This window comes from Perna viridis, chromosome 5 (genome assembly GCF_037379345.1).
Source record: "Perna viridis isolate PV_CMFRI_1.1 ecotype Kerala chromosome 5, ASM3737934v1, whole genome shotgun sequence".
In the NCBI taxonomy this organism is placed as follows: Eukaryota; Metazoa; Mollusca; class Bivalvia; order Mytilida; family Mytilidae; genus Perna; species Perna viridis.
Genome location: NC_142449.1, coordinates 21,228,854 through 21,253,537, shown reverse-complemented (window position 1 = coordinate 21,253,537; position 24,684 = coordinate 21,228,854). Strand labels below are relative to the sequence as shown.

At 31.3% G+C, this 24,684-nt stretch overlaps 2 protein-coding genes and 1 long non-coding RNA gene across 9 annotated transcripts in view; 1 reads left to right on the top strand and 2 right to left on the bottom strand.

The window, feature by feature from the left end:
• Positions 1-768: 768 nt before the first annotated feature.
• Positions 769-13,979, top strand: LOC148616476 (transmembrane protein 145-like). Of its 2 annotated transcripts, none has more exons than XM_088583546.1 (13): positions 769-956; positions 2,272-2,346; positions 3,309-3,383; positions 4,008-4,208; positions 5,666-5,756; positions 6,814-6,885; positions 7,377-7,526; positions 7,980-8,152; positions 8,525-8,697; positions 10,755-10,875; positions 11,737-11,796; positions 12,485-12,736; positions 13,007-13,979. In XM_088583546.1, exons 1-13 carry the CDS (start codon positions 864-866, stop codon positions 13,220-13,222), a joined length of 1,752 nt encoding a protein of 583 aa, XP_088439672.1. In that variant the 5' UTR covers positions 769-863; the 3' UTR covers positions 13,223-13,979. The 2 variants fall into 2 exon arrangements, with proteins under 2 accessions (XP_088439672.1, XP_088439671.1); XM_088583545.1 differs by lacking the exon at positions 10,755-10,875 and adding an exon at positions 9,336-9,456.
• Positions 13,057-15,698, bottom strand: LOC148616475 (uncharacterized). Of its 2 annotated transcripts, none has more exons than XR_015922225.1 (4): positions 15,301-15,698; positions 14,216-14,264; positions 13,748-13,848; positions 13,057-13,193 (listed from the first exon to the last, which is right to left on the bottom strand). It is a non-coding gene; the product is annotated as an uncharacterized LOC148616475 (long non-coding RNA). The 2 variants fall into 2 exon arrangements; XR_015922224.1 differs by having other exon boundaries at positions 14,236-14,264.
• A 2,110-nt stretch (positions 15,699-17,808) lies between these two features.
• LOC148616474 (cystathionine beta-synthase-like) overlaps positions 17,809-24,684 on the bottom strand; it is a 31,281-nt gene continuing 24,405 nt past the window's right edge. For 3 of the 5 annotated variants that reach the window (XM_088583539.1, XM_088583543.1, XM_088583538.1), the window contains one exon: positions 17,809-23,056. In XM_088583539.1, coding sequence (XP_088439665.1) covers positions 22,938-23,056 — 119 coding nt within the window. In that variant the 3' untranslated portion in view covers positions 17,809-22,937. The remainder of the gene's footprint in view (positions 23,057-24,684) is intronic. The other 2 variants (XM_088583540.1, XM_088583542.1) reach the window with 1 other exon arrangement.

The window sequence follows — 24,684 nt, the reverse complement described above, 5'->3', positions numbered from 1 at the left end:
TAGCTAGATCTCTGGCGCTGAATATTCGTAGGTAATGTAAATGTAAGAATTTAATGTTTTCTTTTTATTAACAAGAAAAAAGTATTTGTGACCCTAATTTTTTCTTTAAGAAAATAAAAGCATTTTAAATAAGTGGTCTTTTCACGCATTTAGACTGATAGCTTGTTATGGTTCAAGAAATTTGGGGGAAAATCCCTATATAACCATTTTAAAATGCATCAACTCAAACTCAAAACCAAGCTGAAGATAAACTTCAAAGCTTATCAACAGAACATCCTTTCTTAAAAATGTACATCTAGTAGCATCTACCTAAATAAGATAACCGCTGCTAAAAGTATCTTTAAGTTATTACGCTGAATGATTAAAAAAAAAAAAAAAAAAAAAAGAAAACGCAGCTGTGGGAGACTAATCAATTAAACGTCAAATATGTCGTCAGGACAATTTAATGCAAGTCGAATGCAGTCGTTCAAAAATGATGACGAAGAATTCTATATCCAAAGCGTACGGATCAATATGTATAATTCACTTTATAATTGCGAAACAGAATCGTTTCAATACACTCAATACACTCTTTTGTTTTCAGTATTGCTTTGTAAATTTGTCTAACTTAGCAAATAGACCGTACTACTATGCATTACCATGCATGTAATTTCCAACTGCATCATCTAAATTTTATAGATTATTAAATGGACTAACGGTCACTGGATCGAATTTAAACGTATTGAATTAAAATGCGACCTATAAATTATTAAAATTTAAAGAGATTATTTCCCAAAGAAAAGCGTGCTCCTGGTTATGTTCGTCATAACACTAAGTGACGCGTATATAATATGTTGCTTGTGTAAGGGATGATGGTTTGAAACATGGAATTTATTCTTCTAATACTGATTTTAGTCGTGTTTCAGGTCCATCCTACAAATGGAAAAAGAGTAGAGAACGATGTAGTTGATCCAGGGGTAAGTAACTTAAGAATGATGTAGTTGATCCAGGGGTAAGTAACCTAAGAATGATGTAGTTGATCCAAGGGTACGTAACTTCAGACTGTCTGTATGGATAGTATGTAAGAAAATACATAGAAACTGACTGTTTTGGTTGCAGTTCCTTCCAACTCTGCCATGTAAAAGGTGATGATTGATTTTTTGTCATTACCTGTAACAAAGACAAATCAGTTATTGATAGTTGACTACTTATAATTGTCAATTCAAAAAATAATCTGAAACTGAATCGAATTTTCGGAGTTTAACTTTATTGTCTTGGTTCAACAGACCATACAAACTTCAAATGTCTAGTTTACCATATAAGTTTGACCCTTCATGTACACAATATTCGATCGATTGACCGGCCTTATATTTTCATTTAGAATTAAAATATATTCGAATTATTAAGATATTTGACCATTGATTCATGACTATAAATGATTGTATAATATCATTTTATATACAACATTCCATTATGAAGCTAGAATACTGGGAAACCAAAATAACACATATATATATTAAAACAAACGTAAATGGACAACACGAACTCCAATTAAAACTGGGAGCTTGGTGCACCGGTAAGGTAGACATCCTCGGTTTATTCTAGAAACAGGCGTCGAGTTGCTCACAAGATGTCACATCCGAGGTAGAACAAAGATATAAGGAAATTATGACACATGTACGGTAAACAAATCGGTTTTCATGATGCAGATGGATACTGCACAACAATCTTTTGCAGTGATGAATTTAATCTTGTAGCAACATAATTATGTTCAAGCAAGAAAGTCTAGCTAGTGCAATAAAACAGAAAAAAACTCATTGTGAACAAATGTGATCTCTTGGAGACGGCCATATTATGACTTCAAAAATACACACAAACTGAAAAATAATGAGTAACTCGAACTCCACTTAACACTGGATGTGCAAGCCAGGTCCGTCGGTAGGGTAGTCATCCTCTGCTTTTCTAGAACTACCAATCGAGTTGCTTATATATGATAATGTCAAATCCGAATGAAATATAATTTCATAATTTCAATGAAAATTGTATATAACAAAGCAAGATTTTATAACAATTGTCAATTGACAGTCACAATCTTACATTGATACTTTCATTGTCGATAAATGTACGAGTATTTATTCAATTTGAAAATATGTCATGGCACCCACTTCATATATATAATTATATACATGTATAAAATAATAGTCGTTTAATTAAGACGCTAATCTATCCACTTAAGTACCCCCCCCCCAAATATCACAAAATATGAACAACAAAGTACATTTTCCTTTACAGGATTGGAAGTTCATAACCAGATTTTGCTTTTTGGCAAAAAAGGGTACACTGAAATATACTTTTGAATATCCAGCAGTGAGTATATATATTGTATTTTACTATTATCCTTACTGCTTTTGAATCAAGATTAAAATACATATATGTAATCCTCTGTTGTTGTTGGTATATTTATGTTTTTTGGTCGGAACCCCATTGTGTCGGAAAATTTTGTTAATTTCTTGCACAATTTGGGCAAAATGGGCAAAATGGGCAAATAATAGCCTAGTACCCCTTTATTTTTTGAGCCAGCTTGACCCCCATTTTCAAAATCTCTGGATTCGCCATTGTAGACTTTGTTAAAAACTAAATAACCAAGTTACACAATTGCTTTACAGTAATTGAGAATTATTATGGAGGTTTGGGGATTTGTATGACCATTATTATGGAGGTTTGGGGATTTGTATGACCATTTGATCTGTTAAGTCACTGTTCACGAAATGGCTGAACAAAATAAGAATTTAATTTCTTGATCATAATGGCATAAGGGCAGTAGGTATTTCTATTAATAATGTATATAAAGGTGTACTTAGTTATGGATTATTTATTTATTTATGGGTTTAAAATATTAAAAGATCACAGATTTAATGTTTAATTATATCGAACTGTTATTAATCCAACGAACTACATACGTACGTGACTTGTAAACAAATGCAATAACGTTTCATTGAAGAAATTGGTCACAGAAAATTGAGTTGTTGTCCATTTGCTTACTTGTATATACAACAAATTTAAACATCTTTAAAGCTCCAGTTAAAGACAATTTATGTTAAAAAGTAATCTTGATCTTAAATATGTAAATTAAAAAGTTTGAAAAATGAAGGGATCAGGAGGTAGGTGTAAACTTGATTTTTTACTCAGTACAAATTTCATTCACTCATAGATAATATAATTATACGAATATTAAAAAAAAATATTTAAAGACTATGCAATATTTGTTTTATTATTTACACCATTATTGTAATGTCTTTATTTCATCTTCATACTGTCTTTCAATTCAGACCCATGCCACACACAGTGTGTTAATGTACTATGATGAAGATGACCAATGGCCTGCAGTTTATAAAAGTGGAAAGGTCAGTATACAATATGGAAACTTACAAGCTGTATGTATGCATGAATTGAGGGGTATTTGAGGGGTATACACATGTTTCTTAAAATTCATCAAACACAGTTTAACCCCTTGATTTAAAAAAAAAAAACAATAAATAGAAAATTTTGAGCACATACACAATTTTAAGGTAACACGTAAAATGAATAAATAAATAAGATAAAATAAACCCTTCATTTCCATCCAACGCTTTAAAATTACGTTCATTAATGATTGATTTGTTAATTCATATTAAACTGTATTGTGTGGTTAAGTTTTACAATTAAATTTGAAAATAATAGTTTAATCATGAATGCATACTCATAATACGGAAACAATACTAATGGGCAACAAACCTTAAGAAAAACGTGTCCTTAAAATAAGCTCTTGGATGTTGATCTTTCTGATTATTAAAGCTTTGGTTTTCTGCCGATATCACAAACGAATGAAATGTTATATTTATAACCAAATCTTTTTATCAAATCATTTGCATAATAAATAAGACGTCTTTTTTTTTGTAATATTCAATGGAACAAAATAGTCAACTCCACTATACCAAAGATTCATTGGTTCTCCAAAAGTGATTTATATTTATCTATTACCATTTAAGACATGTGAACAGAAGGTTGCAGCTTTGAATCCTGCTAATAATCAGATAATTCACATGTCAGTGTTGTACAGCTGGTCAGGGTGCACACAAATAACCAAAAATGGAGAAAACTTTATTTCCTGTAATGGAGGACGTATTTTTAAGTCAACTAGAGAGAGATGGTGGTTCATTGCTGTAAGCAGATGTGACCAGTCTTCAGGGGTAAATATTTTTGTTCAACATTTATATCAAATCTTGATTGTTATTTATTGCTCCTTGTATTACAGTTCTGTTGTTAGGCCTTTGATTTTTTCTTTCTTTTTTCCTATATCCTAGTAATTATTAACGCTATGTCTTTTTTAGCCGTTTTTATCCGACCGACTTGCCAAATTTAATTCATGCTTCATATTTCAAAGCCAAGTTGTGAAAAGGGATTATTGCAATACTCGTGGTTTCTCAATTTGACGGGTGGGGATTTCTTTTAAAGAGTAATCAAGGGAACCAAGATTCTAGCGGAAATCAAAAGAATGTAATCCAGGGACAAATGAAAAACAGACAAACACTACAAAGAACATACAGTATCTAAAATAATAAATACAATGTAACAAAAGTAAATGAGCAACTTGGACTCCACAAAAACCTAGAAGCATGGACCAGGTGCACTGGTATGGTAAGTGTCTTCTGCTTTTCTAGAAACCCCCGCCGAGTTGCTTTTAATTCTTCAGCTCAATATGAAGGATTGGACTGTTTAAAAGAGTAATCAACGAAACCAAGGTTATAGCGGTAATCAAAAGAATGTAATCCAGGGACAAAGACCAGACGTGGAAAACTGACATACACAACAAAGAACATAAAGTAACTAAAATCATACATACAAAGTAACAAAAGCAAATGAGCAACCCGCTTGACTCCACTAAAAACTGGGAGCATGGAACAGGTGCACCGGTAGGGTAAGCATCCTCTGCTTTTCTAGAAACACCCGCCGAGTTGCTCATAAAAGTCAAGTCCGGGGTAGAGAACGAGGAAAGGAAAACCATGACCCGTTGAATAAATCAGTTTTCATGGTGCAGATTGATACACCATAACGATCCACGAGTTGACGACCGTAAAACTTCTGTAGTGATGACTTCAATCTTGTAGCAACATAACCCTGTTCCAGTAGCCTACCCGTTAGAGTTCTAGCGCGATACAAAAAGTCTGGTAGTTTCGGCAAGCTCTGGCATAACGTATGAGTTGTGATACGAACACTCCATACGCAGGTGCTGAAGGGATGTTGCCACAGATGAAAGGAATATTGACAATTCTGAATGAAAAGTTATCACGTTTGTGGTAAAGTTTGGTCAATTGTTTTCCTTTACCATCGATTTCTAAGTGTAGGTCAAGATATGAGGCTGACTTCACAGTGTCTGTAGTATCCTTTATCTCAAGTTCTTTGGGGTAGATGCGATGTATCAAATCCCCGAAATTAGGATTGTTTAAAGATAATACGTCATATATATAGCGGAAACTGAGATTAAAGGATCTATCCCAACGATATTCTTTCTTTCGGATCAGATCAACTATCAAATCAGCATCATAAGAGTGAAGAAATAGGTTAAACTTACTAGCATACAGCTAATGTTTCAGTCTATTTATTTTGTCAGTTTTCTTATATGTATTTTTTTATGTTCCTGATGCAGGGCTCCGGGTTGAACTTCTCATATTCCTTCCACATGACAAACGCTAAAGAAGACGACTTACTAAGACATGAATTTTCTGCGGATGAATTTTGTAAGATTTTTAAGTTTGTATTTTTTAAAAAGAGTAATAAGCAGGTGGTCCAAAGGTTCAGTACTAAACAAATATGTATAAATGTTTTCACGATTATCAAAGTTTTGAGAGAAAAATCAACAGAAGAAGTTTCATGCTAGCTGTAGCTTGTGGTGGCGTCATTCAGCATATCGGGATAGTTGTCATGGCATTGATAAATTCACACACCACTTCACCAATCACGGCATTTTATCTTTTGTCAATGAAAGGTTAGTTCAAAATACACCGTGGAAAATAATTATTTAGATGATCTGTCATTAAATCCTTAGAACTTTTCGTTATTACATCTTGAGCCAAACCTGCAACAGTTTCATGATAACTTAAAAAAAATTCTTTTTACACATTTTAAATGCGATAATTTCTCAAAGAGTCTGTTGCCAAACAACTGTACTGTATTTTAAAATAATATAACGAGAATAGGTATGATGTATATGTCAAAGAGACCACAACCTACCGGGATGAAAATGTCAGCCTAAGGTTACCCATTGGTCTTCGATGAACGACGAAGAAATCCTCGTACCACAGGGCAGGCTGCAGCTGGCCCAAAAACATCATATAAACAGGTACAGCGAAAGAGTTACCGCTATATACCCAAGTCTATTTATATGTTTAATTCTACAATTTTTTTAGAATAGAAATGTATATGGGCTGCATTCGTTAACATGTTAGATACATCAACAACACGATACACCCACGGTCGAAATTCCAGAAATCACTAAAATGTTCAGTTTTGACATATTTGTAATTAGTTACTCACAAATAGTCCTTGAAATCAGTAAAGAGATAAGATTGTATCATGTTCTTTCAGTGGATCTGAATTGTATGCAAATGCCGAAAAATTAATGTACATAAACATTTCCCCCTTAAATGCTGACGTTTTTAGCCAGTTTGCTTTGGAAGCACATTAAGACTTTAATAATGCTTGTAAAAACTTGCGAACAAAATTACGGTCGATAGGGTAAGCGGAAACACGAGTATTTTTAGACCTTATTATTAGAATCTTATTTTGTTATTTCAGACATATTGCCAATAGATATAGCATTTCTCATTGGATATGTTGTGCTTGTTGCACTTTCCGGCATATGCGCATGTAAGTAATTTACGAATATTTGAAACCACTTATATATATAAAAAAATCAAAAAAAAAAAGAAAAAAGATATTCCCTCCAAACAACCAAAAAAAAAAAAGAAAAAAAAAGAGACAATCCTTCGACTATATAGTATATCAAGATCTTATATGAATACTAAGGAAATAAGCTCAGAGTTTTCATAGGAGCCATGAATCAATGACCAAACAATTTTAAACATTTCATATAGATTTTAAGTTCTACATTTTTGTAAGTGAAAACTAAAGGACGCCCAATCGACCAAATCTTGTCCAAATAAAGGTTCAAAGAATAAATGGAATGTGAAGGTTTATTTTTGCAGCTGATGCCACTCTTTGATTACCATTTGCAAGTCTAATGTAATGGAATACTTTTTTCAAACAGCACTTAATTGTGGAGCGGTTAAAAAGAAAAAGATAAGAAATTATTAACAATATATTTCAAATATTTTATTGCCCTTTTCTGTTTAATTTAGTTTTCTTGAAACAAAGACAATTGTTCCACACAACATATAAGATGTACATGGTAGCTCTAGCATTTTGGCTCTTTGGGTTGATGTTTCTGAGCATTTCTTATGGAATATATGGTAGTTCAGGATACGAACAACCAGAGACAAAACTAACAGGTCAGCACTAAATTATAAGATACACAGAATACACTAAGCTTTGAGAAAAGCCATTTTTTGCCATATAGTTGGTATGAATTTACTTTGAATGTACAATGATTCAGATTTTTTTTGTCTCTGTTGAATGCAATATTTTAAAATAAGTGAACGGCATAGTATAATTGACCCATAGCTGTTAAAATAGTACGCACAATATTTCTACTTCCCTCTAATCCACAAAAATATGATATGAAATATTACGGCGTATTCAGAAACACAGAACGAATGTATTGTTCTATCATTGAGTCAGTGTTCTGTCGTCCTGGTAGAATATTTTATGCATCAGTTAATAAGAGTATTATATCGTACAAGACGGGTATTCTGTTCTATTAATGAGTCGGAATAAGTGAATCGAGATATCATAACGAAAAGGTAGAGTTTATTATTCCACCAAATAGTTGAAATATTTTACAGGTCGAGTATTTTGTACCATTAGTGAATTGATTTTCTTGTTGATGTTGGTACTAATGGGAAAAGGTTTCACAATCACCAGAGGAAAATTGTCCACTCAGAGTACAATTATCATCACTGTCTTCTTCTCAGCTTATACAGTCTGTTATACTGCAGTTTTTATTTACGAAGCCAAAGTAGGTTTTTGTCTCTTACGACCTATTTGCCAATTAGCAAAATAATGCTTTCTGTTTTAACTGGTTTTGATTTTTTTGCATTTTCAGAAAAGGTCTAATTATATACTCCTGAAGTTTTGAATTTTATTTTTATATTTGAAATACAATAAGTCAGGTTATTAACAATAATGTACAATTGTGTAATACAACCGTAATACTATGAAAAATATCACGTTTTTTTTCTATGCCCCCGGAGTGAACAGTAAGCGTAATTGACCTTCAAGGGTGAATATATTGCCGTTATACTATGAATAGTCACTACATGTTTCATACTTTTGCAACATAACCGCAGTACACCCACCAATCTGTCATGAATTATTTATCTTTTTTCAGGTGTTTGATGCAGGAGAAGTTTTATATACATATGAAAGTCCTCCAGGATATGGTCTTATAGCTTTGCGTTTGATTGCTTGGGTTTGGTTCTGCTACTCGGTGTTTTTTACGTTGAAGAATTACAAATCAAAATCTTTGTTTTATTATCCGTTTTTCATCTTTTATACAATATGGTAAGTAGTTGAACTATTTGAAAATAATTTGGGCAATAACACCGAGGTTTCATAAAAAAATTGTAATTGGATGTCAGAAGAAAAACAAAACACGAAATGATTTTACCTTTACAAAAATTTAGTTCGAAATTATATTACCACATCGCTTTCCCTTTATCAATTTGAATTTTGATATTTTTTTAATCAAATGAGTGCATGACGATGAAAAGAACCGTGAAAATATCAGCACTTAGTAAGGAATAATATAATAAATACTTTTTCCATACAATTCTGCATTGCTATTCATGTATTTACAAAGAGAAACTTTTCGTGTTTTATGTTAATAATGACCAATAAGAGCTAATAATGCAAAATAAAGTAAAAGTCCATAAATTACATAAAAACTAAAAATAAAATAAATTTAGCAATGGGTCTTCCTATAAACCTTAGATTTTTAGGCTTAAAGAAATGTAGAAACGACGAAAACAACAACAAAACAAGCACATTACAAAAACCAAAACAATAAGTAGGAAAACAACGGACTTTTCATCCTTTCATTACGCTGTACTGAATAATATCTGTGAATGCGTCGTGTAAATTATTAGAAAAATGTTGACCAACAGAACTGTCTCCACAAAAATATCTAATATCCATTAAAGGTTTTGGGCAGGTCCAATCGTAGTGTTGGTAGCCTTATTCAGAATGGATTTGTGGACACGAGAGAAAACTGTAATAGGTGTTCAACATTTTGTTGTATTAGTTGGTCATGTCTTTTTCTTGGTGAGTTATTTGTTTTGGTGTTGGTAGAGTACAATAGCTTTCTCTCTTATTAATCAGCGAGTCACTCTTTTTGGTGTTGGTGTTGGTAGAGTAGATAAGCTTTCTTTCTACATAATCAGTGAGTCACTCATTTTTCTTTTCTATTCCGTGTTGTATAACCTTATTATAATATGCTCAACAACATATCATATTTTCACTTTTTTCCCTGTTTCAATACTATTATATTCGATGTTAGTATTGATTATTGTCACGTTTGTTCTTAGAAAAGAGGCGTTCTTAAGCTTAGCTATTATATTCTCTAATTTTGCTCCAATTTTCATACCGCCAGACTGGTGTGGAAAAAAATATTCTCATCACTAGTGACTTTTTTGTTCTCGAGTTCGATTCGCTTAGAAATCGATTGTCTTGGACTCCATCTTGAATCGCCTCGATTTCCATTGTAGTTATATTTCTGTTAAATGAGATAATTTTGGTGTTTTCTTACCTTAAAAAAGAATTATGAAGGGACTCGGGAAAACTTGAAGTGAAAAAAAAAAACCAAAAAAAAAAAAAAACATTTGAAATCGTCTGGTTTCTTTTTTTGGAATGTTTGCGTTTGTGTGACGTCAACATGTTTCCTACGAATCAGTACATAACGTTTCGCGTGCTTTTCATTTTTAGGTATTTTTGACGTTTTTAGGGCATTAAAAAATAGAATCTACACTCAAAGCTGGTTGATTATGAATATCTTATATCTCGGCAAGCCTCGCGATCAAAACTATAAAATTTATTTCACTCGATGTGAGAAATTCCATAATCAACTCGTTATCGTTGTAGATTCTATATTTCTCGGGTATCTAGAGTTAATCAACTTATAGGAACTATGCTTTTTGAATGAATAGTCAATATGTTTTAAGTTTTTTTATGGACAGATAGACTAGTTGTCACTCTCTGTCTAGAACTGCGAGCCTTTTTCATATTGATATCTTTAAATGGATTTACAGCTTCACATAAACACATACACATCATATAAGTGCATTGCAATACATTCCTGTGTATCTATACACTTTTTGGGGGGTAAATGTTGAATACTCTGATCAATAAATCTAACAAATTGTGGACGACATCTGTGTATAATTCATTAATTTAATTGTCTCTTAAAGCATGTGTATGTAGAAATTTTAAATCCCGGGTCCTGATTAGTTTAAAACACATTCAAACTGAATAATATAAATTCTTTTTTTCTCTAAAGTTCTAATACAAATCGAACTGACAAAGTACAAAATGAAAACATTTTATGTTCCTATTTCTTTGATCAGGTTTTGGGCTAAACCATTAGTAATATTAGTGGCCATGTTCGCTATACCTCAATGGATGCGCGAGAAAACAGTGCATGGTGTCTATCTGTTCTGTGTTACTTGTGGTCATGTCTTTTTCTTGGTGAGAAATACGCCGTTTTTACTAATTGCACACTTTTGGATACACGTGTTAATGTAAATGATTATTTGTTGTACTTGTCAATTTAACTGGTATTATTTGCTTTTTGTTTTTGTTGATTTTTTTAATGTTGATTTTATTTCTTGCATTATATATTCCATTTGTCACTACTTGTACTGATATCAATACTTTTTTACTTTTTTTCTAACACCTATTGATTCTACTTTTTAATGAAACCATATAAACTAATTAATTTAGGTATGATATTTACTGTGGATAAAATGAAATAACATCAACATTGTACTTTAGAGCTTATTTTTTACTTTCCAGATTTCACCCTCGATTTATATGTCTTATTCCACTGCTTTTGATTAACTTCACTTCTATAGCGGGTGGTACCAGTGTAACGAGGGCTATAATGCCCTTTTGCTTGCCATTCCATCCGTTCGTTTCACATATGTAACAACCACTGCTCTTAAATCATTGTGATAAAGGTGATGTTATTGTGTCCTATTCAATGAAATTTCCCGAAAATGTTTTGGTATACATATATGCCAATCTTCCATAAATATTTCAAATTTCGTTATGCTATATATTGCGGATTGCACATTCTCTTTTTATTTTGAATCTTAACTTTTCGTTCCTTTGTAGTGTTACTTCAAATTTATCATTGATTTTGGTGAGCTACTAAAATTAGTAAGCATTTATATGATGCTTTTTGTGTGTCTTTTTTTAAACTGTTGAATTTAATGACTTTTATGTTTATATTAAAATTTCAATATTCGACAAATTATGTTTACATCAATGTGCGGTTAAGCCTTTTATGAATTATGCTTGCAGTAATTCACTTCTGTAATTTTGTAGATATTAACCCGTCCACAGGCGGCAAACAAAAACTTCCCGTACCATGTCCGTACGACGCAGGCAAGTCGTTAAAGTTCTTTAGTAAATAGTTTTCGGTGTGTTTTCTGGTAACATTTACTGGTCAAAGGTAACACTTACATGTAGCTACCTTGGCAAATCACTTTCTATATTAATTTAAAAACCAATCTGAATTAAGCCTTCACATTGAATATAGTTCTTCTTCTAATTGAATTGACGATCCACCTTATCAGAACATGTTTTATTCAAGATAGGTTCAGTTTATTCCTGCTTAAGCGTGAAATTTATTTTTAACAAACCTTTATCAAGAACAAAAAATAATAATAAAAAAAACATGATTCGTTTACCATACTAAATTTAATTGGTTTAAAATATTTAATGTTTGTTCAAACTAGACATTTGTGCATGCCACTTACATTGTTTTCTTTGTGACCGAGTTGTCCAGGTTATTTTCTGGTCATCGCTATACCTTTATTTCTAACAACTTTCTGTATATATTTAGAAAAAAAAATAATATGATGTCGATAGAATTACAGTTAGAGCCTAATAAATGGCTGTGAGGTCAAAAGGCAAGGACAAAGTAAAGAATTCGAAGACCAAAACCATTATAACATAGAATGGTAGAATGACACAGTTAAAAAAAGAAACGATACACTTGCTTCCTTTTCGCCATTTTGTCATTTTACAACTTGTTAGAATCCCATGAGTATTTGACGTTTAATATTTGTAGATTGCTACCTTAAATGGTACGGAGGTTGATGGATTTAACTCCTACAACTATAACTCTGGAGATATGAGCCAGTCACCATCTGGTCCAGACCTTTCTAACTTATTTGTGACGTCTCACTCGCGTAGTACTGACAAGTTAGTAGCGATGGGAGGTGAAGATCCTGATTATGAGATGAAAACATCGAGATCAAGATCCGATGCAGGGCTGATTAAATCAGAGTTGCCATCGCCGCGTTACGATAATTTTAAAAGCGTAAGTTTAATACCGATAGTAAAAGTATATACGTGTATATACTAGCCACTGCCTTCGTCCGAAGAAAAAACAGATATTACACTTTGAATTGAATCAGTTAACGACAAAACATAAAGACACTTTCTGAATTCAGAAAACATTTTAAAATTTGCAAAAAAGTCGTGTAGTTTACATCGCACCAGACTGAATAGGTAACATATTGAAAAAATGAAATCACTTAAATAGTTTCGTTATATACCATGTAACATACATATGCTGGTTTTGTTTTAGCGCCCGTCATTCCAAGCATCTGGATTACCTCCTCCGCTGTCACCAATGAGAGCAGCTCCATCTTTTACTTTTGGTCCACGTGAAACAAACAACCCATTTGGAGATGACTTCGGGACCGAAAATAGTTTGCCTCCTATCAGTACACGCCGATCTTCTCAACAAAGTACGTCTCCTGTGTCACCTCCTCCTAATTTTGGGAAAATGTTCCAGATTTAATTAATATTTAGTCTTTTTGTAAAAGGCAATAAGAAGATTTCAGGAATGCCGGGCATGCGTGAAATTTGGATATCTTCGACAAAATATCATATTTTCACTTTTTTCCCTGTTTCAAAACTGGTGTTTTACTTTGTTGTGAAAAGGACAGAAGTGATACACGCTTACTGGAGACTTTTTTTGGTTAAATAGCAATATGGGGAGAATCTATTTAACAAATAGGATGTGAATAACCAAAATATAATCTTTCCAGCAATGTATGAATATTGAATATATTAAACAAATTCCGCACATTCGATACAGGCGTTCTTCGGCAATCGTGATCATATTTTAGTTATTCACTCTTTCTAATTAATTATCCTATGAACCTTAACCTTATTAAGTGTGTACAATTTATAAATATCGATAACCTACTGTAAAATGTTATATTTGCATTGATTTCTATGTTGTTGACTATTTCTGATAAACTATGTTGACATTTAAATGTGTTGACTAATTATGCTTTAAAGTAATTTCAATTCTACTAACCCTAAACTCACTAGATATAAACATGTATGCACTATTAAAAGCCCAGCCTTTTGTTTTATTCCACTATCAGTTTCAATGACGATCTTTCGTTTTTTTATCTACTAAATTGTAAAAAAAAACTTGCTAAAATGTTTCAATGATATGTCTCGTGTAATAACTGTTTGCTGTCATAATAATGTGTCCATACGCGATTGATCAAAATATCTGGCTTAACCTGTTATAATAAATTAAAATAAGACTGATCATGTGTGTTTTGCTTTTTGTTGCTTCAAATTTCATACAGTGATACATATCTGTAATAAACATCGACATCAAACACAGAATATCATAGCAGATAAAGTGGAATTCATTCTTACTCTAAAAATATTTTGGCAATCATATAAGGACAAATACGTTTTTAGTGTTTACTTTGATTTCCCAATGCATTTTATTTGAGCAGTATGCAATAAAAATCTTATTATATTTTACCTCATTATCAATTCACTTACATCTACGTGGCTTCGTACATGGATTGTTCCTGAAAAGAATCTCCATTGCAGTTTGATTAAAATCTAAGGAAATCATTGATGTAACGGAACTAACTGAAGTCAAAAACAAACCATTGAGGGATAATACAATCATTATAAAAAAAAAATACCAGGGGAGGATTCAGACGGGGCGTGGCGGGCGTGCGCCCCCCACTATAATTTGCAAAGCGTGGGTTTTCAGGGGTAGATTTAGGCGGTTTTAGGTTGAAACTTTAATTTCTCTCTAATTGTACCACAAAAGATACCTACATTGCACCCACTCTAGAAGAATATTTCAAAAATTTAACCTCAAAAACATTTTCGTCTTGCTCCGCTTGGCGAAATTTTAACAGTGCGCCGCCTCTAATCTAAAATCCTGGATCCACCCCTGAATACAGCATTGATTCGGCCAAAAGAAAAGATACAAAAACATTATTTTAACTGTATAAATCGGTGGGCATGCGTCATTTAATTGTTGTTGACCAACAAAATTAAGTCTGAAAAATATGGGTTTTGACCTGGTTTAAGGTGTGTTTAATAATTGTATTAGAGATTATTTAACCTCTTAATAATGGGGTTTTAAAAATAATATACATATATAATGTTTTGTAATTTAAAAGCTTATAGATAAATGTCAAAATTGTACTAGTAGTGGATTTTGGGCTTACTTAAGGACTCGAGTCCCAAAATATTGTATGTTCAATATTATATATATCTGTATTTCTTAGTGTCGCGCAACCAACTAGAAGGTCTTTTATGTAACTAGTTTTATCAATGTTCCATGTGGCGTGCTATTACACTTTCATCGGGCTCAAACATAGGAGCTTGAAGCAATGAGTTTGAGAATAAGAACGGAAAAATTATAATTTTTTTAAAAAAATTACTAAAAATCCGAAAACATTCATCTTGAAATGGTCATTGACAGTTATTTGTTTTCAAATCATGAAAACGTTATTTGCATTATCAAGCTCGTGAACTCGTATCTCTATGGACTCAACCTCCAATGAGCAGCATGGCGATATCTTATATGAAGCTTGAAATGCTTACCTTTTCTAGAGAACCAGCGTTCATCTAGGTTTAAATTATGGTTTGCGCATATCGTTCATGCGCATCCTTTTGATTTCCTTTGCGTTAACAACGGATTTCCTTTCGTTTGAACCTATGGTGTTTTACTGTTGTTTTGGTTTTAAAAAAATCTTGTTGACTTCCTGAACTGTCATCTTATATTAAATATGAATCGTCATAGATATTTTATTCGAATATTACTTTGACCTTAGACTGTATCTTCGATCAAATCATTGAATTTCTTAAGTCAATTAAATCTTAGAAATTAAATTAAATCAAGATTGACTATTCATATTCTGCAAGTACTCAAAGTCCAGAATGTCCTTTTGAATCATTTTAATTTCGCTTCCGTCCGCACGTCACATTTCAAAATCCTTGACTCCTCCTAAACCTCTCTGGATTAAAATAAAAGAATCTTTTACAAAATGAAATAAGTGTAATGTCATTTTACATATCCTATTTTATTTTTCATCCACACTAAATTTGAGTTTCCATCAGCTAATTGACCTGACCTTGGGTAGTGTTGATGTGTAATGTTATGTGGTCAATTTTGATGTAATGGTGAAGTAAAGGACCAATTTTTGCAATGGTAAAGGTAATGCAATGCATTACTTTAGAATATTGACCAGAAATGCTCCATTACTTTCAATTACATTTACATTACAAGTGATCTTTATTGAGAATTAATTACAAAATGTGATTTAATCAAAAGCATTCATTGAAGAACATTTAACAATAACAATAAATAAGCACATTTATGAAATGAAAATGTTCACATACAAGTTCAGTATTTCAGGAAAATATTCTGATCTGACAAAAACTTCAAAACTATGGCAAGACAAAGTGGACAAAAAACTACAAAACACTAATTATCTTCAAAACAACATGAATTTCTGGTGTTTTTCGGCTGTATATCTAATACATATCATTGGCAAATAATGTGGAATGTAATGCATTTAAGTACCAGTCCACATACAATTCAGACACTGCCTATGATAAAGTGATTCATGGCGTAAAAAAACCCACCAAACCAACAATATTTTTTTCAGTCTACATGTGCTATGCATTCACATAACGATAATCATTTCTGTGTTTAAATCTGCACTTTTAAGAAAACCATACATTTATCTCGCACTAAAATTAACCAAACAAAACTAAATCAGGAACAATAACTCTTACAAAGTGCCAATTTCATGTACAATATATATGATTTTTATCTCAAAAACGCTACACCCAAATGTAAAATTAAGACTGGTTATGTAATCAGTAACTGTTTCTGAATAGAAATAAAACTGAATTTGGTGGGTGTTTGACATGCATGAATCACCTTCTGTCTGATTTTTTTTTATAAAGACTGCTACTTCCATCATCAAAATGGAGTAATGGTAATGCACACATTATAAATGCATTTTGTTATATACATAGCAGTGATTTACAGAATGTTCCATGTGTAAAAAATTTCGATAATTCATAGTGAAATAAATTCAGTAATTTCTCCCGCAAAACACTTCACAAAATGTCAATATCAATCCGCCGTTCACAAAATTTAAAATTTATGTTAAAAATAGCAACGAATAATGGAGGGGATATTTATAATATATAGAATAATAAATTGTCGTGAATAACCAAATTATGATCACTAGTGCCAAGATCGGATTAAGCCTTAATTCGTTCGCACACTCCTTAAATCTAGGCGTTCTTCGGCACTTGTGGTCATATTTTTCCCAATTTATTGTCCTATCAACATTGTTATGTTACTTGAAACAAGGCCTACTATTGACGTTGTTTAGCACACAGAAAGGTTGAAGTGGATGCGAATTCTGTACCAAAAATCCCTGCTATAGTGCTTAGCTAAACTTATCGTAACTTAGTACTGAGAGTAAGTAGTTATACCATTTTAATTTATTATCTTACATATAATAACTATATATTTTGCCTTTAACTTTGGTTGAACTATTCCATTGATTTCAATGAAGCATCAGATTTGTGCGTCTCAATGTCATGTCTGTTTGATCAGTTTATGGGTTTTAGTTAACTGTAGGTTAAACGTAAATTCTCGTACACATGCGTACATGCATAACATAGGGGAATATCTTCTGCTTGAACACGTGGTTCTAGAATGTTCTTTTTGACATCCTTGACTATCCCTTAGGGATTTTGTCTTCGGAACAAGTTCCATATGCATTTACAATATATATCAGGAATTCAAATAAAATGTATCATTTTACCAGTTTTTACGAGAGATATGGATCGAGCCTTATTTTTCACTTTTCCTCCTTCCAGTTTAATTACCAATCCACTTCCAGTGTAATATTTGAAAAAGTATAAGAGATTGAAATGTGTACTTATACGAATATTTGGTAATTTCTAATACTTAAAACATTGCCTAATGGACATTTCCTCACAATTTCTAATGACGTATATTACACATTTCAGCCATTACTGTGAAACTATGATACTAATGGGAGGTAAAAAGAACGACAATGGATATATAATTAATGTTTATTTCTCAGAACTAAAGACAGAAATACTGTAAATAAAGTAAAAGTGTAAATTAAGAATTAATACATAGCCATAATCTTCAATGTATATTAAGACACTCGTGACTAGACACTAGAGTTGTAATGAAATGGTGATATATTTAAAACACATTTGACTGGTCTTATTCAAAATTTTCTTTCTTTCAGTACCTCTATGTTATATGTATAAATACAATGGAGATGTATGAAAACTTACATCTAATTTGCCCATTTCTACAGTGGTCAATCAAAATTTAAACATAAGAGATTGCTCATAATGTTTGTCATGTTATATGCTGCATTTGAGAAAATATTTTATCACAAATTTGAGTGTCATTTCATTCCAATTAATTACAGAGTTAAGACATTACATGAACCTATAAACCAGTTTCTAGTAATCTAGACTGCTCTGATCATGCCAGAATGCTCATATGAAAGAATGTTCTATGTAACACAAATTTCAATAACAATGAATTTTTTTTACATTATTCTACACATAAACATTGATTTCTCTCAATAGCTGGATACCAAAGCTGAAATTAGTAAGCACATCAAAAAACTATGTAAGCTACCATTTCATACACAGAATAGTGTTTATAGCTGATTTTACAGGCAAAAAAAAGAACAAGCACTACCACAACAATATTTAAAAATAAAACAGAAAATAAACTAAATAAACCATCACATTATACAAATAATAAAATTTGAATCACTAGTACAAAATACTACAATGAGATTGTCTGTATAATCAAAGAAAAAAAATCAATTGGTCCCAACTATCAACTACTTTATTATAAAAAAAAAACTAGATATGTCTCAAATTAACAGCAGTGAACTTCATCATTAACACAAATTATTCGAATAAATAATTAACTAACATGATGGAGTCTATTATGGAGTAATGACTTTAAGCAGTCAAAAAATATTTTTCTCCATACCACTGTGGAGTAGGCTACAAATATACTTTTCAATGCTTCAATCATTGTAATATAAATACTTTACATTATAAATGTCATCTAATTATCAGAGGTATATATCAATTCATTCCAAATCATCACAGAGTTTTGCCATTTTATAAAACAGCTCATCTAAAATGTACTGATTTCGTGACAATGTTAAATTATAGAAAATTCTTACTATTTTATTCTTAAGTCAATAAAAATGAAATTTTGTTATTTTCAGTAAATTAGTTCATAGTTACAGTAAAAAAAACCAAAAAGCAAATTTAAGAGCTGTGTCAGCTAACTTTTTACATTAAAATTTTGACTTTTTAATCCTTACTGTAATGTGAAATATTTCGAAGTGTTTAAAGACTATGCAAAGTATAACATTTGATATACAGACTTCCTAATTTCTTGGTTTTGCAATCTAGCATATGAAGTCATTTACATAATTCCAAGCAAACAAAAGTCCTTAATTTGAACAAAAACATGTTTTAGCATATTATCGTTGAAAAGAAAATGAAAGCAATGAAGTTTGTCTAGCATATGTATACCATTCAATTATACCTACATTTTGTGTACATAGATTGGGTTAATTTTAGTCTTTCATGAATTGTTTCACTTCATTTATTTTGAGGCCTTTTACAGCTTGCTTTATAGTATGGGTTATGCCCATCATTGAAGACCATGTGGTAAACTGTAAAAGATAAATTGTTGCTTGACTTTTGATGGATGACTCCCTCATTGGCAATCATACCGCATCTCCTATTTTATTATATAGATAGATTCAACCTCCTCCCCTTCCCTTATGTCTGAAAAGTTTGGTTTATTATATAGAAAACACTGAGAATCAAAGGTAGTTCCACCTCTTACCTACTACAGCACTAAAAGTTTTATAAAGCTAGGTATTAGTGGTTCTTAATATGTAATGTGTTACTACTACACCAAAGCAATAACAATCCCTTCACTGCGTGTTTTGCTCATTTGCTTTTGTTACTTTGTATGCATGATTTTAGTTGCTATATGTTCTTTGTTGTGTATGTCTGTTTTCCATGTCTGGTCTTTGTCCCTGGATTATATTCTTTTGATTACCGCTATAACCTTGGTTCCCTTGATTACTCTTTTAAAAGGTTTTTTTATACATAACAAAAACTACTAATTTCAACGAATGTCAACATCTAACATGTAAGAAAAGGTGATTATTATTAAGGTGGTAAGGGAAACAACTCTTGAAATCAGTGATATGCTAGTATCATATTCAATTTCACCAAAGCCTATCAAGCTCTCATTTGAAACAGAATGACATCAATCCAAGTTACTTTAATGCTTAGATGAGATTGATGTAAAATGCTGAATACAAACGTTTCAATGATTTTGAAGAGTTGTGCCCTTTACCCTAGGTCTACCTCTTTAAATTAATGAATAAATTTTAATACAACACTGTGTGAATTATAAGTTTTGTAGAAAGCAAAAAATATGAACTGTAACAAAAATAATAATAAAATCATAACATTCATATGACATTGAAAGAACTGCAAGTAAAATAAAAAGCATTAAAAATCAGATATATAAGCTTCCATTTGATTTTGATGAAATATGAAAGACAAAGTATTTAGACATATTGATCATATTTTGACTGCGTAGAAAATTTATAAAACATAAACTTTTGTTTGACTTAATGAACAGAGTCTTTTGTAAAATGCATTCATGAAAAAATGGTCCCAAAATTTTATTTTTCATACACTATTCACAAAACAATTTGATATTAAAGACTGAACTAATCAGAGATACAAGATGGAAGCAGAGAGACGAGATTCAATAAAAAATATTTTTAAAAAAATCCACCTAAAAAATCTTGAGATTCATAGCAAATTAACAATAATACAGCTTAACCTTATGTACCATACAAAAAAAAATGTCAAGTGAGATTCAGGGTTAAAAACAAATATTTTCAAGAATAAAATTTGTTCACATGTATGCAACCTGTTTTTAAAATGTTTACACAATTACAGGTTGTTCGTATTTCAAAGGCAAAAAGAGTTAAATTGTAGTCTCAGAATCAAAATGCATACGTTTAAATATTGATTAAACTGATCACATGTAAATATGAAGTTTCATGCTCATATCACCAAGATGACAATACTTTTTTGTATAGCAGTAGAATGCTGATAATCCCATATTGCACTGAGTGAAAAACAGTTCAAAATCATGATGTCATCAACTATAAAGACACATTATAAATAAGTTTGTAGCATCTGCTTTACAATAAAAAAGTCATTGCATGAAAATTGGAAAATATTGTACCAAGCAGAATTTTACACTGCACAAGCTTGCAAGTGTAATATGTACTCACAGTAATACTTCCTAATATTCATGCAATAGCTCTGTAGTATACCATTTCCAAAATTTGACACAAGAGTACAATATTAATTTATTGAAATAACTTATTATTGATACTGGCCAGAAACAATTGGTTATTTTATACTACAGATTGACAATATGTCACTGGCCAGGAACAATTAGTTAATAGTTTAGATTGACGATATGTCACTGGCCAGGAACAATTCGTTAATAGTTTAGACTGACAATATGTCACTGGCCAGAAACAATTAGTTTAGAGTTTAGACTGACAATATGTCACTGGCCAGGAACAATTCATTAATAGTTTAGACTGACAATATGTCACTGGCCAGGAACAATTCGTTAATAGTTTAGATTGACGATATGTCACTGGCTAGGAACAATTAGTTAATAGTTTAGATTGACAATATGTCACTGGCCAGGAACAATTAGTTAATAGTTTAGATTGACAGTATGTTCTAACTGCACAGTAATGTGATGTTAATCAAAGGTTGTCATTGGATAATAAATATAGCAGTATTATAACATAAATGTACATGTAATGAGAAGTTTAAGACAAAAATTTTTATATGTGAAAGTACAAATGGATTAAAATCTTTGCTAGCTAAAGGTAAATCTACACAGCATCCTAACCATTCCCTCTTTATAATTTTTTTACCATGAAATAAAAAAACCTCTATCAAATAACCCCAATTAAATATTACAAAGAAACACCAAGTATAATCTTACAGTATACCATTACTCCATTTACTGTTTCCATATCAACTTTTTTAAATCATGATATTGTTAGTAACTTTAAATTGTACTTTCTTACTTAAGTACCATCTATAACAATAATCAATATATCTCTGAAACGAGGACAGTATTATCTGAATATCTTATGTCATAATACCATACTCAATATTAAATGGACCTGAAAAACATTGTATAATAATTGAGTAGCACTCCACATAAGAATCATGCAAAATGTGATTTAGGGTTGGAAAGCCTACATATTTTATTTTTGATTTTTTGTTTAAAATGTCTAGTAAACAGAAAGTAACATTTCATATAACCCTTGTTTATAGGAGAACAAAATTATATAGAATGTACAGTAAAATTCAAAATTAAGGGAGATAACTCTGTAAATGACACTAAAATACAATAGAAACTATTGGATTTTCCATGTGAATTATCTCCTAAGAGCAGACAGATTGACATGAATAATTATACATTTCATCATATACACCTGTAAAGCAACTTAATAACAAAAATAAAAATATGTAGCCTTTTTTTAGGTGTATCACATTTTACAGAATGTGCATGATTCTTAAAAAAGACTGTTACTTAAGTGTAGGTAACAGAAGATAAGACTAAACAAGGTTTACGTAACATTTTTAAGTACTGTATTATTATATGTGGTGTGTTGTGTTACATTCAGAAATACTGTCAAATATATAGCTTAGTTACATATTAACAAACAAGAATTCAATTTATTCAATCAAGTTAATTTAGTAAATGTCTAATTTCTACAGTCATTCAGTTATTCATATCATTTTGAAGTAAACTTTTATGTCACAATGGCTGATATTCATTTGTATATAATAAACATTTATACATAGACAACCCACAAAATAAATCAACCTCCAGCTTTGTGATAAATCATTCAGAGTTACAGAAGCTTAAGTATGATGAAAACTTTAATAATTTCAAAAATTAGGCGAGACAAAGCCTGAATTTGTTTAAAAAGATTTGACTTAGATGTGCTGTTGTTTTGTTATGAAGTTTAGAAGATCAATTCTAGTGGCTAATCCAAATATCATCTGTTTCTTTGCCATGCTATTCTTTCCTTCAACTGAAAAGGGAAAAAAAGTAACTGATGTATCTCAAAATACTCTGTAATAGAATGTTTCTTTGCCATGCTATTCTTTCCTTCAACTGAAAAGGGAAAAAAAGTAACTGATGTATCTCAAAATACTCTGTAATAGAATGAATTTATGTATTTTTTTCAAACTTGTTTTTCAAGTTAGATATTTCCTCCATATTGTATACAATATAAATCTACCTTAAAACTTCTCTTTATAACACCTTTTAAGAAAAATTACTGTACTAAGTGGATATTTCAGACTTTTTCTTAGGAAATTGCATGTGACTTCAAGAGTTGCATAAAAATTTTAGTCACAGTATACTGTTTATAATGTCCAAAACAGTACATAAAGGTCACAGAACTTTTTAAAATTTTAAAAACTCTACAGAGCTTATGTTTATTGTTTAATATATATCGACTCTAAATAAAGTTGACTTGACTTGACTTCACTTGACTTGAAAACAGAATTCTAACTTACTGTCCACAGAAGCATAATTATTGATTTCATTCTTTTCACTGACATTTTTGGTTGTAGCTCTGACCATATATAAGGGACCACTCAAATTGACCACATTACACTAAGGTTACTCAACAAGAAAGTTGGATTAATTTTCACTTCAATCTCCAAACCCAAAGGCCCTTTAGAATACCAAAATAAACTTTAAACCTGGCAACTGGTTCCCTTCCAAAATTTATTTTTATTTTGTCCATCTTTTTGATGAGCATTCCACAGATTTTAAAGTCTCCTATATACTTCAGTCTGATTAATGTAACTGACATTCTTGCACAACATCCAAGTATTGTTGTCTGTCCAGCATTACAGTTTCATCTGACTCAGGTCAAAGTTTATGAGGAATATTTAGCCAATTAATACATCATCAATTTATACAAAGACACAGAATATTTTTCTATTAGCTCAATAAGGATATCTACCAATACAAGATCTATCTTTTTCAAGACCTTGAGGTGAGTTATATTGTAAAACTTTGATGTAGCTGTAAAACTAGGAGAAACAGCTAGACAAATGTTGAGTATCTACTTAAAAAAGGTAAGTATTGATTTTGGAGCAACATGTCAGAAAGTATTGAGTAAGAAATGTTGAGTATCAAGTCTTAAAAACCAAGCATCGTGTCAAAAATAGTGAATATTGAGTGAAAATAAATATGATTATTAAAGTCAGAACATAATCTGACCCCCCCCCAAAAAAAAAAGACAAATCAAAAGGTACAATTACTGTAAACGTATTAATTTTCTTGATTGCTATTTTTTGCGTATTCTGTCAAGTGAACGTATACACGGGTGTCAATTTTCCCGCTTTCAAAACAAGAGGCTCCCAGGAGCATAAATCGCTCACCTGGTTATAGTTTGTCTTTCAAGGGCAACAAATTTAACAAAGAGTTGTCTAACAATTTTGACTCAAGAAGACTTTGGAAGGACTTATCATAAGGATCATTTCAGCAATTGACAGTTTCTTTCTATCAAATATAATTTTCAAGATATTGGCTGAAAACTGTAAAAAAAATCATTTTCTTCTTTCAAGGGCAATAATTCTTACAAGGAGTCATCTGACAACTTTGATCTCTCAAGACTTTTGAAGGCCTTATAATAAGGTTCATTTCAGCAATTGAAAAAGTTAGGCTAAATCTAACAGTTTTGGAGATATATGCAAAAAACTACTGTCTGACCCTTTGTTCTATTT